A 15354-nucleotide genomic window follows, 5' to 3' on the forward strand; every position below is an offset into this window, starting at 1 on the left:
CATAAATTGCATTACCCTTAGCACACAAAAGACCTATCTACTTCACCCACTAATTATTTTCATTACCTTTACATTCACTTCACTTTCAAACAAATACATCTACCTTGGTTAACTGTATATACATACATTTTAGTTTTTATACTTGTAACTTTTATATAGCTGGTGTATATCACAAAAAAAAACTATATCAAACTTCTGTTTTGAATAAAAATCTCAATCTAAAAACCGATCTTTGAGAGAAAGCAAGGGTTGGTAAACCATTTGATGGGCCAAATTTGGCCCACTGACAGGTTTTTTTTAAACAAAGTTTTATTAAAATACAGGCAAACTCATTCATGTGTCATCTATGGCTGCTTCTGCATTATGACAAAGTAGTTAACAACAGAGACTAATGGCCTACAAAGCCTAAGTTATTTGTCTGACCCTTTACTGAAATACCTGACTCCTTAATGAAAACAAAAATTTTTATAAAAAACTATTAGAATTCAATCTGTGCTGAATGCTTAGTATTGAAATTATATTTCAAACTGTAAAAGTTGAACTATTATTTTAAGTGAATGACAAATAGTGAGGCCCATTTCAATGCAGAAGAACAAATAGGAAAAAATGAAAATCTCCTGACCCAGAAGTTGGATTGCAAAAATAACACTAACTCTTCCAGTTGCAATAAGAACTTCAAACTAATGAATATCATATTTTGGAAAGCCATCTTTAGCTAACTTTCAGCCAGAAGGAAAGAAAGGATAGAGGGTTTTATTTTCAGACTTTCTGCTCTGGCAATAAAGAGGCTCCAAGCAGGCTTTCCTCCTTCAGAATAACCTAGTTTAAAAAACAAAACAAAAAAACTCATAAAAGGTATCAACTAGAGTATCTGGGGCATGAAGCTTTTTAAAATAGCTTTTAAAACCTTAAGGCAAAAAGTATGTATCTTGACATTAGATTTTTTTTTTTTACTGGTATGGCTATTCTGAAATGTATTTTTATAGTGCTGCAAACATTGGCAAGACAGTTCCTTCTCTCTCCTCTATTCACAGAAGGTGATGCATCATAATAGATCTAACCATAACAGAGCAACATTTCAGTTTTACTGCCATTAGGGTACTGAAGAACATAAGCTTCTCTGTGGCTTTTCTTACCAGCATAGTTAAATTATAATATATGTTACCCTTCTCAAACAAAATCTCAAAATTTCACCTATAATTTCTGGGGAATAAAATCCCAAACTTCATTTTGCATTCACTAGCATTAAAAAAAAAAAAAAAAGCTTTGAAAACTAAGTATTTCCCACTAGAATAAAATTCCCATTTGACTTCATCATAGTAAAAAAAATTATGTAAACACAAACTTAAGATAAATTTAATTGAAGAAGACATTCGTTACAGATTTTAACAATGCTTACCATTCTTTAAACACCATATACATTATTAATATATACCGTATATTTCCAATCAATTCCGTTCTTAGGCTCAATTTAAGAAACACAATTGTAACAGGTTTTATACAAAAAATACTTCACTTCTAAGAAAGTAGACAAACTGCACAAAAACAGTACATGTATAATGTGCATAGCAAGATAGCTTGAAGCATCTATGTATGGCTTTCTTTAAAATAAAATTATTGGGGGAGTGGGCCCATTTGGGACCTAATGTTACAGTTGACGTATGTAAACTGTTTCACATCTTTTAGGCACTTGCTAACAATAGTGTTCAATCCCTGAAAACTGAATTTATCAAAAAAAAGAAATTGTACATCTGAAATGAAAACCAAAAAAATAACATGGGTAAAGTCTTACATATTCCTTTTAAATTAAACGACAAGTTTTATTAGTGCATGCACAGAACTAAATTGAAAGAAAATAAACTTTTTATGTCAAAAACTTTCTGTGCAAAATTTACATAACTGAAAGGTACAAAAATATGTACAGGTTTTAAATTCTTTGTTATATACAGAAAAGGAGCCCTGAAGTTTTCAATCAATGAAAATGTCATAACACTAGTAGTAACAATGTAACAAAAATTATATAGTATGTAATTTTTTAATACAAGAACTCCATTGTCCAATGGTCCAACAAAATTTGATTCAAACTTACAAAGTGGGAAGTTTAAATTGATGATTCTGTTGTCACGAAAATATTCATTTTAAAACTCTACCTGTTGGGCATATCCCTTCGGAATCTGTCCTGAAGTGTTATGCACTGTCACTGAGTCCACTATTAATGCTTCTTCAATTTCCAACTGCAAACAATCAGTAATCTGCTTTGGGTTGTCAGTCATACTGAGAAGTTGCTAACAAAAATGGTTTGTCCCAATGTGGACATGTTCAGACACTAATAATAAACACAAAATTATGATTTGCTTTGCTAATCTTACTTCAAAATATTGTTTCTGAGGAATAATTTTTAATTTTCAAGAAAAGCCATTCCCTTGGAAGTGCTTCTACGTTTCACTCTTTTTAAAGGGATGGCAACCAAGAAAAAAATTGGCCACTTGGTTTATGAGGGGACAAACAATTTAAATCAAATAAACATAGTTCTGTGGAAGGGAATCACTGGGGAATATAACCAAATTCAAAAAAATGTTCAAGTTCTTTAAATGAACTTCAAACTAGACAAAGAGTTTAATTCTTCTCTCGAGATTGCCCATCTACTGCAACGCTTGAGAGCCATTTAGAAAAAGAAAATCACCTTGGAAGGGTGTTCCAATCAATGACATGTAACACAGCTTACAAGGAAAAAAGATCTGCTTGTCAAAAACTCTTATCAACCATCATATGAGGTGTAACTGTAGTGAGTTAAATGTACCCTCAAAGGAGCTTAACTACCTTCAAAAGAACTACATTTTGCAGATGTAGAGTAAGTTCTTTACCCAAGTTCTCTTAGAGTATCTTCACAAATGATGAGAAACTCCTTCAGTTCCATAATGAAAGAACTCTCAACCTCTTCAGGGAAGCTACAGTTATCAGAATCATAAGGCTGGTGGAAGAAGAGAGGGAATGGGGCTGTCACCTGTTACTCTCTACTAAGAGTCACTAAACTCGGAAAACTGTTTTATCAAAATTTTTAGCCCTAACTTCCCGAGAACACATTTTAAAAAATTAAATCAAGGTATATCTGTGCTGATTAGTTTCTTTCAAAACTTACATGTGCACTGACAGCATTTTCAAATATCACACTAAAACTTTTGTTCTTCCATGGAAATATAGTCAACTTTTAAATGTTTAACTTCAGGTACTATATTGAAGTAAAAAATGTCTGCATTAGTAATTCAACCCACTATTTTCTTCTAAGGTGATTTTACTTTTCTTTTCCTTGGTAATTACAGTAAATTATTCTAACATGTTCCAATCACGAGTAGCTTCCATTAAATGTCTCTGACCATGACCAGCCCAAGCATCCTGATTGTCAAATACTCTACCACAAAACCAACAGTTAAATTTAGCCTTCAGAACATTTTCAGAGGTAGTTTTCACAATCTGGTAATTGTTTTTGCTTGTCTTTTTGAGAGTTAATTTTAGCACAAATCTTTCTTTCACAGAACTAACAGGTTTAAATGTTTTGTGCCTCTTGGGAAAATCATCGTACGTTGTTTTAGAAGGGTTATAACAAACTGGTTTCAGTAACGCACTGATAGTTCTTTTTGACAATGAAACCTTAAGTACACGTCCATTAAATTTAGCAATAGTTTTCATTACATTTGCTACTTCTGGGGCATCTGCATCAGGATGATTCAAAACTACAACTGGTTGGTTTCTCCTAGGACATTTCACAAGCTGTTTGGAACTGAAGGGGAAAAGCCGCAAAGTTCTGACTGAATCTTTTGAAAGCCTAGGTCTGCTGAATCCGAATGATTCATGGACATCTTCAGGCTTTGCTTTTTCTTTACACTTTCTGTGTAATGCTTTTTTTCTTGGAGGTTCTTGGTAACTATCCCTACACTTGCGTTTACAGTTTCTGTTTCTAGATACAAAGGAAGTTTCAGAATCTTTACTTCTTTCGTGAGTTTTTATTCTTGAACATTTCTTTTTCGAAGTCTTTTTCTTACTGAAGTTTCTCTCAATTCTACAATTTGTTTTACACCGTAATACCCTGGCCTCTGAATGGTCAGTGATACCTATTGGTTCCTCGGAAGATTCTGGGCATGTTGCAGTAGAAGTTATCACAATTTCATTTGCTGGCATCATATCATCTAGTAATAAGGGTAAGGCATCTCTAGAAGATTCTGGCTCTTTCTGCTCTCCTCCTATCGTCTGATTAGATGGTATATTGTCTTTCTGCAATGAGGACGCAGAGTTGCTTACTGACAGATTATTAGCAGCAGTCACATTTAAAACAGGGTTAAAAATTTTCAGCAATATTTTTTGTGGTGTTCCTTCAGGTTTCTTTGGCTGTATATTTTTATAATAAGTACTATTCTGGACTAATTTAGACTTAAGCAGCTCAGTCTTATTTGGCATCACACACTTTAAAAAAACAGCTTGTTTGCCATCAGGCAAAAGAGTGTAAAGAGGTGGTTTTGGAAAAATCTTGTTCTGCTGTTTTACTGAATCTGAGATATTCAACTTAGTGCCCTGATGCTCAGATACTGTATTAGGAGCAGGAACACCTTTCACTGAAGAACTTGCTGGCGTTTTAATAATGTAAGGGCCTTTTAATGACAAAGTATTTTCTGAGCTACTTTTCATGCTCAAACAGCTGCCAATGCTGGAACAAAGTGCAGGGGTTAGACAATTACTGTTTGGTTCTACTTTTAAAAAAGGTGTTCTGCAAGGCTCCTTACTTGTAGTTCCACAAGCTTGAGCATTCTCAGTTTTGACAGCAGAAACACCTTCAAGTTTCCCATTATTAAATGTTAAAATCATCCCAGGTTTCTTGTTTAAAAGGAAAGAGGCAGGGACACCTTGTGTATTAACCAATGGAAGTGGTCTTCCTGAAACATGTAATGTAGGCTTGTTAGCAACGTGCAGTGGTACAAAAAAGCCTTTTGGAGTCTGAACAAAGATAGCCTTTTTTGGTTCTGAATTTACAAGTGGACTCTGCACATACAAAGAACCTACATTTTGCGTAGTGGCTCGTAGTTTGTCTTTTACAAGCTGCTGTGTAATTATTGCATCTGACTGAGTCTTAAGTAATGTGCCAAAACCAGAAATTCTAGGAGTCTTCTCTGAATCTCTCACATCTTGTGACATTGACAACATTTGTTTTTCTTTTCCACTAAATTTTAAATTCAGATAATTTGTAGCCACATTAATCCCCATATTACCAGATGGAATTGGAAAGAAGCCTTGTACTTTCAAGTCTTTTGAAGATTCAACTATTTTGTCTTCTCCCTCATGTTTCTGAAATGACTGGTCACAATGAAGCGGCAGGTCTTTATCTGGAGTGTTACTAGAGTCTTGTTTTACATCAGGTTTTGCTTTTAATACATCTTGAAGTAACTGGTTTATTTCAGGTGGCAAAAGTTCTGACGCCTGTTGGCTCTGGAGAGAGAAAACAGATGTAATTCTAGGCATCATAGGTGATTCAACACTAGAAACGTCATCCCATTTAGGCTTTTCAGTCATGCTCTCTAAATTCTGATTTTCATTAGTGTATAGGTTCTGCCCATCAATGTTTTGTCCTTTTTCTAAAACACACTGTTCTTCAATTTCAGCTTGTGCTTTTGAAGTTCCATCTTTAGTATTTAAACGACTAATAGATGCTAACAGGCTATCTGGGTTTGAGCTCTCCTTCCTCACTAGTGATAAAACTGACTCACTTATTGGCTGTTGAACTGCTGTCTTGCTTGATGAAGATTCTCTTTGAGGGTTTTCACACACTGCTGTCCCTGAAAACCTATGACGTTTATTAGAATTATTCACTTTTGAGTAATTATGAAAAGGTAATGATCCTTGGTTGGAAGAGTCAACAGGTAACTCAGAGTTGACATAATTAATGCAATAGTTATGCATATCTCCACTGTTGTATGAGTTTGGTTTGGTAGTACAGGTGACTTTATCTTGACTTTTAATGGCACTACCTGATACCTCAGGGTGACACTGAGTAATATGACTTCCCCATAAGTCAACATTCTCTCTCGTTTCTACTTTTGTGGTCAAATTCACCGATGCTGTGCTCAATTCTGATGTTACTGGCAAAGGAGAAACACTTTTTCCATCATCCATTGTTGGAAGCATATTACTTGTTTGAGATAGCAAAGCCATTTCTTTTTCTGAAGTTACCTTCCCTGAAAGTATAGGAGATGAAGATGAAAATGGAGTAGCTGCTTTCATGTAAACTGTGTCATTTAACTCAGTTGTTACTCCTGTTAAAAATGCAGTAGTGTCCAAAGTCTGGGGTTGCAAAATTGCAGTATTGTCCCTTACAGCACCTGACTGTGAGCCTGGTGAATATAAATTCTGTTTATTGGTAGGCAACAGTTTTATTACAATATGTTGTTTTCCATCCACCATCTTAAAGCCCATAAACTTAGCACTGTAGTTAGCAGGAATTGTTATTCTATTATTTTTTACCATTAACACTGTAGGTCCTTGTACAGCAGTCTTCAAGAAACCTGAAGTAGAATTTGATCCCTCTTCAGCTCCGTTACATTGCCCAGTGGACAGAAGAGTTGGCTTTTCTGACTCTGACTCAGCAGGTTTATCATTATTCTCACAGTATAGTCTTTCATCCTTTTCTTCATTTATATGTTCCTGAACAAGATGGCTCTGGTCTTCAGATTTAGCCTGTGTTTTGTTCACTTTTTTAAGCACTTGAGTGTTTCTTTCTATACTTCTGTCACTTCCATTGTTGATTTTCTTACGTTTCCAGAATGTCTTCCTTGATGCACCTATTTTATATCTTTTCAATATTAGTTTAAGTCCTGCTGAAGTCTTTGCCATCCTTTTTTCATATTTGTCTTTTTCCAGTTTTTCTTTCGCATATAAATGTTCTTTGTGCAAAGTTATAACATGTCTTACAAGGTGCTCTCTCCTGGTAGCACCATAGCTACAATATTGACAAGTGAAGGGAAACGTACCAGAATGAATATGAAGGTGCTTCTGAAGCTCTCCTTTGGTTAAACATATATAATGGCATTTACCACATCTATAAAGGATTTCGTTATGTCTATGTATGTGCTGAACAAATGTGCCAACATCCTGGGTGGAGAATTCACACTTTTCACATTGAAAATTACCATTTACACAATGTGTGGATGAAAAATGCTTTGTCAAGTCTAATAAAGTATATAAATTCTCATTGTTACAAATGTCACATTTTACTAAAGTAATTCTATGGGTTCGTCTATGTTGTTTGAATACCTGGAAGTCGTTTGCTGAAAAACTGCACATTTCACAAGGATATGAAGGTAATTCACCACGGTGCCACATTTGGAAGTGTTTCTGCAAATCATTTGGGCTATACCGAGTACTATCTCGGCACTTCAAACAGTTGAAGTTGAGTATTTTTGCAGACATTTTTATACCTTCTTCTTCAACTCTCTCAGACTTATGGAGTAACATACACTCCTCTACACAGCTTACAGTCTTTATACCGATAGATTTTCTTGCAGTCTGTGGTTTATGCTGAAATAATTTTCTGTATTTGTCAACTTCATGTTTCAATAGGACCTCATTTGGAATATTTATCTTCGGCAAAACAATTTTCACATTTTTTAGTTCATAATGAAAACTACTTTCTGAAATTTTTGGTTTAAGTACTGATCTGATAGTATCAACTCTCTCATTTTTCACATCATAATCTCTTTTTAAAGTATTCTGTTTTTCATCAAAAAATAAATGTTTCTGTTCAGATGGCATGATTTAACCAAAAATATCCCAATTTCTTTTTTTCCTGCAAACTCTTGAAGTTACTTGTAATTTGAACAGGAAACAATACTGTGCCGAGACATCTTCAAAATACCAGGACTTTTCCCACATTAACTCACCTAAAATCAAACAAAGAACTGAAATTTTCATCACAGAAGTATCAGTAAAATTCATATTTTAAGTTTATTTTGGCACAAAGCAAGAATGTTGATCAAACAAAAGACAGAAAAGACCTATTTAGTATTTTAAGAACAGCTTACCAAGAAGTAATAGTCTGAAGTAGAAATGACACTAATCTGGATCTCAGGAAATACAAGCTTTACTTCCAGCTCTGCTCTGTAACACTGGGTAAGGTTTGACTTCTCTGCACCTCAGTTTCCTCATCTAAAGAAAACCACAATTGGATATGCACCTTTAAGCTCTAAGATTTTATATAAAGTTGATACTACAGTTTTTAAACAGGATTTTAAAAATCTCAACAAGAGAGCCCTATAAACTTAAGTTCCACTGACACACTTGGTTCCAATTGTACATATATACCATTAACTTTCTCAATTACTTAGTTGACCCTATAGCTATTACCTTGTGAGAATTTCAACAGACTTCTCTGCAGATTTTCTACTTCCCTAGTGCCTCAGGGATAATTTACGTTTAAAATAAAAGTTTCATTCACCTAAACAACAATAACAAAAAGACATTGCCTGCTGTCTCAAGTTAGCATTAATAACTGGTAAAAAAAGAAGAAATTAAAAGGAGTAACACATTTCCCTGGGGTACTCCTAAGTCTAGCTACTACTTCTGATTCCCTACCATTTTGGCTTTTTTTGTCCCTAGAACTAAGTCAGGTGGCAGCAAGGCAAGCCCTTGGCAGATTAGAATGTACCCATTACTAGCTGCCTCCATTAATTCAAACACTTACTGGTTTGTGTTACTCTAGACAAGTTTCAATCTCTGTGTTTTAGTTTCTTCATCTATAAAATGAAAAAAAAAAATTAGTATTTCCCCTACCCCTTTCACAGGGTTGTTGTAAAGATTAAATGAGGACACATAAGTAACAGAATTCTGTAAAGTACTATATAAACTGTAGCTACCACCATTACTGTATGTGATCACCATGTATGAGACATTATGATTCAAGGTGCAGAGGAACAGAAAACAGTAGAGTTAAAAAGATGTGACAGGGACTTCCCTGGCTGTCCAGTGGTTAAGACTCCATGCTTCCACTGCAGGGGGTGCGGGTCTGATCCCTAGTTGGGGAACTAGGATCCTACATGCCACACAGCAGGGCCAAAAAAAAAAAAAAAAAAGGATGTGACAATATATTGCTGAGAATGGAATCTGACTACTGAAGGTTCAGTAGTAAATATATCAAGCAGTACTACATTTTCTTACTTTCATGGTCTTAAATATGTATATGAGTAATAGATATAATTAGGTAAGCTAAAAAAATAAAGTATAAATCACATTAAGCTTCATCCATGTCTATCCAAAGGTCTCACCTCTAAACTTCAATTAATCTAAGTAACTAGGAACTTCACTGTTTTAAAAATCCCTTCTGAGAGAATAAAATTAAAAGTTAAATTACTTTACATTACTACTAAGAGGCCCTTTGAATATTTCTCAAACTTAAAACTTTTGGTTGGGTCTAAAAAACACCTTCAATATTTTTCAAATATCTATATGCTGACTTGAAAATAAATTCATTAGAAGGGTATGAGTTTACTGACAAAAAATTTTTTTACATACCATGCCTAATACAGTAAAAAAAATATTAAATTTTTTACTATATTATTTAAAGCTAAATGTAAAGACTTTTTCTTCAAAAGTAAGAATAATAATAAATGGCTGGAAAAAGTTCAATGATACCTGGTGGATACTTCACACCAACTGAGAAGATTCTCTACAGAGTAACACATTCTCAACAGTGAGTGACAAGCATCATGGTCATCTATGGAGTTTACACCATACCAGAATCTGAGGGTGGGGCTCAAATATGTGAAACTTTTAAAGCACATTAAGTAATGATTCTTCCACATTTGGATACCATATTGTGGTCACTCCAGACTATCCATACCCAAGCTTTTGTATTTCTATATATAATCAAGAGAAGTCTGTATCATAGGTTTCATTACAAAAGGCAAATTGCTTCTTATAGTAATATTATGTTTCCAAAAATGTATAATGCTAAAAAATTACATATTTTGATAATATTTCTAAATATCATCAACTTCATTTCAAAATACCTATATAATTTAAAATTTTTCTTAGAAGAAAACACATATCCCAAAGTTTGACAACCAGTGTGATTTAAATAACTTCATCAACTAATACTTACTAAAAAAATACCTACTATGAATGTGTTGCATTTTGATGAGTGCTATGGAGAGATGCAAAAACATGGTCCCTACCCTTAACTGCAGCTCGCAATCTAAAGGAAGAGGCAGGACAAATAAGTTAATATACTGCTTATTCAGAGTTGATCATCCAGCAACCTTAAGCTTCTAATACAAAAAAATAGAAAATAGTTAAGTAGGATGCATGGCAGCCAAAACAGACGCCACAGAGTTCACCCATTAGTGTACATGCCCCTTCCTCACATACAAAACAATGCTGAAGGGCTTCCCTGGTGGCGCAGTGGTTGAGAGTCCGCCTGCCGATGCAGGGGACACGGGTTCGTGCCCCGGTCCTGGAAGATCGCACATGCCGCAAAGCGGCAGGGCCCGTGAGCCATGGCCGCTGAGCCTGCACGTCCGGAGCCTGTGCTCCACAACCGGAGAGGCCACAACACTGAGAGGCCCGTGTACCGCAAAAAAAAAAAAAAACAATGCTGAAAAAAGAGACCACCTCATTAAGAAATCCACTTAGCTTTTACTTAAGTCTGATAACTGCTAATTAACTGATGTTGAATGTCATTATTTTTTATATTTAATGTATGGCATATATAATGAAGCTTTAAGAGAGTTTGTGCATTTTAGGTATTTTGGGGTTTATTTGCCCTCAAATTTTAAGTTTGGAGAATGTGTTTTATTTTTTTCAACCTGTTTTATGTGGAAGCAATCAAAGATGACACCTGGTAGCAAATTATACTACGGTTGCCATCTATGGGGGGGAAAAAATGTGTTCCATTAAAAAAAAAAAGGAAAGAAATTTTATTACAATTTTAATCTTCCAACCTATTAGCTAATGCTATTTTCACTACAGACCAATCTCTACACCCCACCAACAAGGATTACTGATTTTAAATCTCCTACTTAAATTACTGCCTTACATATATGTATTATTATCTCATAAGACTTGAACAACATCTCATCAAGCCTTAAAATAATACTATTTGTTTAAAGTATGACTGGCCCTTTAAAGTAACCCAGAGTTTGCTGCATCAAGATAGCAACTCAAGCCATTTGATTTTCTCCCTCTCCCAACTGAAACACAAACCAAAAAATATAATTAAAACAAATCCTACAAAATGGCAAGAAACTAAAACACATTCCACAGCTATGCCACAAGGTGTTTGGAAAGAAAAGGTCCAGAGAGAGAAGAGTGAAAACAAATGCTGATCAAGCAGCACTTTTAAAGCACCACTTTTAAAGAGGAAGCACACTAGGAGACGTTCATTCAACCAATATTCAATGAGTATCTATCTATTACGCCCTAAGTAAAAAAGTAACAAGTCTACCCACTCCCTCTCCTAAACATACCTTGTGAGAGAAGTGAGGGCTTGAGAGGAAGCTTGTGTGAAGCCCTTTGGGGTGACAGAAGGCTCAGGCTGAGGTATGGGAAGAGAATGAATCCAGGGCTTTGAGCTGGGTCCAGAGACCAGACACAGTTGGGGGTTGCTAGCACCAGCTGTCAGGAGAGATGTAAAGAAGACATCATTTCTGAACAAAGATACATCTTCCTAAATCCATGGCCATCTTGTTCTGTTTAAGAGTGCTGCCTTTTCTCAATGTAAGTAAATTACTAACTCTAAGCTGTCAGAAGAAAATTACATTAACTTTCTCCACTTCATCTAACCAACTACGAAAATCTTGGTTTATTCTCCAACAATACATCTCAACTCCCAATGCCATCAAAAAAGATAAGCAGGCAGAAACATCACTGGATGCAGCAGCTCAAAAAAGGGAAAATAATCTGAACACTCAGAGAAACCTCTCACCCATTCTCTCAACCAGCAGTGAAAATGAATAACTACAGTGAAAGTTACTGGAGGAAAACGGAGAAAGCTTAAAAAAAAAAATCAAGTAGTGATTGGCAATGTCACTAAGACCTGAGCTAGTATACTGAGAAAAACAAAAAACAAAAATAAAACATACTGCCGGGCTTCCCTGGTGGCGCAGTGGTTGAGAGTCCGCCTGCCGATGCAGGGGACACGGGTTCGTGCCCCGATCCGGGAAGATCCCACGTGCCGCGGAGCGGCTGGGCTTGTGAGCCATGGCCACTGAGCCTGAGCGTCCGGAGCCTGTGCTCCGCAACGGGCTAGGCCACAACAGTGAGAGGCCCCCACACAGCAAAAAAAAACAAAAAAACAAAAAAAACACATACTGCCATGAAAGGGAGAACGAAGTAGATGGGGGAGAAATAATGGTTTTGAAAACAGGAGAAAAAAATTACATGGAGTTGTTGCTTTTTTTGTTTTAAAGCCTTGAATTTTCAAAATCAAAGGCTCCCCAAAATGCCAGGCAAGATTATTAGTGGGAAAATATAAAACTCAGTATCTAAACTTATCCTAGTAAAATGTTTGAATTAAAAAATAAAAATGAAATTTTACCAAAAAAGAGTGGAATGGGAATTACCTGAAAAGATATTCACAGCACCAACTTTAATCAGACATCAATATTAATCAGACATTTTACTCACAATTCGAAACACTAGAAGACAATGAAATAACATTTATAGAGTTCTGAGGGAAAATAATTAACCCAAGAATTAATTCTATACCCAGGAAAACTCTCATATGGGAGGGAAAAACACAATTTTAGATATGCAAAGATTCAGAGAATATACTACATATGCACTGTTTCTAGGAAAATTTTTAATACTTCAGCAAAAACCAAATTTCAGTCAGAAAAAAAAAGAACTAAAAAAAATAATGTGATATAAAAGAAATATCTGTCAATAATAACATCTACAAAAGAGAAATAAATGTAAATATTTTGTAAACACAGTTAAGAAAGCAGAAAAGACTGGAGAATAGGAACATCTGCAAAATGACAAATATATAAGAAGCCCTTACAGAAAAATTAACGATGGGAAACAGAAGAGGTGACAATAGCAACAAAATTCTAGATACTGGAAAGGAGATAAGTAGTAAATGACCTTGCAGACTCAAGAAAACAATCCCAGGCAGACAGTGCAAACTAAGAACTAACCCATTTTATACTCTGAATCTTCAAAAGACTTAGGAACTGGCAGCACCAAGTCACTCTGAAATGGGAAGAAGAAAGGAGGAGGAAGATAAAGAGAATTTTGGAGAAAGCTGCTTGAGTTTTGGTTAGATGCTAAGATTCTCTTCCCCACTCCATCAAGCTAGGTTACTGCTGTTCCCCAACCACAGCAGAAGTCTGGAGGTTATTCTCTGCAGAAAGTAAAACAGAATCTTTGAAATACAGGATACCAGACACAGCTGAGAAAGTGGGTACCACACCAAAAAGAAGAGGATTAAATGACCATATACATATGAGACACAAACCCCATGCCATGCCCCAGTTGGCTCCTAGGCTAAAACAGGGCTACTAAAAATGTGGTTTGCTGATGATCCATGAACCATTTGTCACCAGTCCATGACAAGATTTGTACAGAAACTGAGTAAGCATTTAGAAACTGTAACAGCACTTTCACAGTGTTAAGTTTATGTCTGTTGAATCCAACAATAAAAATTTGGGCTTGTTTTGCATGCTTTCTTTTTAAAATTTCATTTTCTTTTTTGTTTTTTACCATGCTAAAAATCATTTTATTTTTCGTTCGATAAACATTGTGCATGGATTTCCTGTAAAATTTCATTTTCTAGAAATAAAGGCACTACAACATACTAATGATGGGAATGTAAGCTGACAGAACTTTCATAAAAAACAGTTTGTAAAATATATGTATTTATTATAAATATTATAATAATTTTTATAAAATAATATAAATATAAACATATCTACATCTACATATATGCTGGGGGAGAAAGTACATTAACTTCCAATTCACTCCTAGAAATCTATCCTAAAGGTAATAATCAGATGTTCACAGAAGCACTGTTTACAAAATCACAAAATTAAAAATAACTAAAAGCCCAGCAATAAATACGGTATTTCTATTCAATGGAATATTCTTCAATTTTAAAAGCAACATTGTAAACCCACATTTATTAACAAGAAGAGATCCAAGACACATTAAGTGAAAAAAACAGAACTCAAACAGTAGACATGTTAGGATTTAATTTGTTCAACTATTAGATGGGTAGAAAATAGATGGATAAACAGACACATGGTCCCCTACAAACTCTCAGTAAGAAGTCAAGAACATACACACAAAAAATGTTTATAGTGATTACTGGTTATCCTTAGGTCAGTGTTTCTTAAAATGTTATCCTTGGATTACTATGACCTCCACACTGGCATACTTCCTTATCATAGCACAAGCAAATAGCTTACATTTGGATGTAACAAGAATGACAATCTCTTTGTCCCTAGACCACACTATTATGAAGCTTTATCAAAAAAAGTGGCATGAATCCATGAAACTTTTGTAATTCTCAAACAAAGCAACTGACTTTGTGGTAAACCAACTAAGCTTTTCCTGAACAAACTCAAAATAGTAAACTTGACACCAGTACAAAATTGAAGAATGTTGACACTAAAGGTGGACAAGAAATTAAAACAAAATAGGTATTATTCAACGCTGTCCTCCCCTTATCAACACACAGGTACCCAATTACACTGTAACAGCTACAAAGCTAATGGCAAACATAATACTCAGAGAATGAAGAACTATGCTATTAGATGTCACTATACCTCATAAATTCATGCTATGAAGAGAAATTTTTTAATTTAACAATTAATTTGAAAGCCATGAGGTTATTTAAAAAGTAAGTAAAAAGAGAGTTGGCACCACCAGAATAGCAGTTATGTATGCACTGCTGTTAAACAAATAAAAAGTTGTATGTATTTTATACAGAAAACAAATAGTATTCAACTAATAATACGATTTCTGATCTTGGTACATTGTTAAAAGAAAGAATAAAAATTGTAACATCAATCTAAATTTGACTTTTTTTTTCTATACACTATATAAAGAAATAAATAGCAAGTATAATGTTGAACTGTTTTTGCAGTAGTTAAGCATATAATTCTTTAATAAAGTACTGGCTTTGATCTGACAAAATTGTATTTATTCTTATTTTCTTTTCTAGTGTTCTCATTAAGTTTTGGTATTGGTATTATGAAGAATTTGTAAAATGAACTGGGGTACCTTCCATCATTTAATCTGCTCTTGAACAGTTCACTGAACATGAGACTTGCCTGCTCTTTAAAATTACACAGACTGCACCAACACACCATATGGGTC

General features: G+C 34.8%; 1 protein-coding gene across 10 annotated transcripts in view; it reads right to left on the reverse strand.

Moving 5' to 3' along the window:
* Positions 1–15354, reverse strand: part of ZNF518A (zinc finger protein 518A) — a 65189-nt gene that overhangs the window by 37955 nt on the left and 11880 nt on the right. For 4 of the 10 annotated variants that reach the window (XM_060034392.1, XM_060034390.1, XM_060034391.1 and 1 more), the window contains 4 exons: positions 11502–11649; positions 8723–8774; positions 8064–8187; positions 1049–7922 (listed from right to left, as the gene is read on the reverse strand). In XM_060034392.1, the coding sequence (XP_059890375.1) occupies positions 3325–7794 (4470 nt within the window). In that variant the 5' untranslated portion in view covers positions 7795–7922; positions 8064–8187; positions 8723–8774; positions 11502–11649 and the 3' untranslated portion in view covers positions 1049–3324. Of the gene's footprint in view, positions 1–1048; positions 7923–7972; positions 8775–11501; positions 11650–15354 lie in introns of those variants that run through there. The other 6 variants (XM_060034395.1, XM_060034396.1, XM_060034394.1 and 3 more) reach the window with 6 other exon arrangements.

The sequence above is a fragment of the Delphinus delphis genome, chromosome 16, assembly GCF_949987515.2.
Source record: "Delphinus delphis chromosome 16, mDelDel1.2, whole genome shotgun sequence".
NCBI lineage: Eukaryota > Metazoa > Chordata > Mammalia > Artiodactyla > Delphinidae > Delphinus > Delphinus delphis.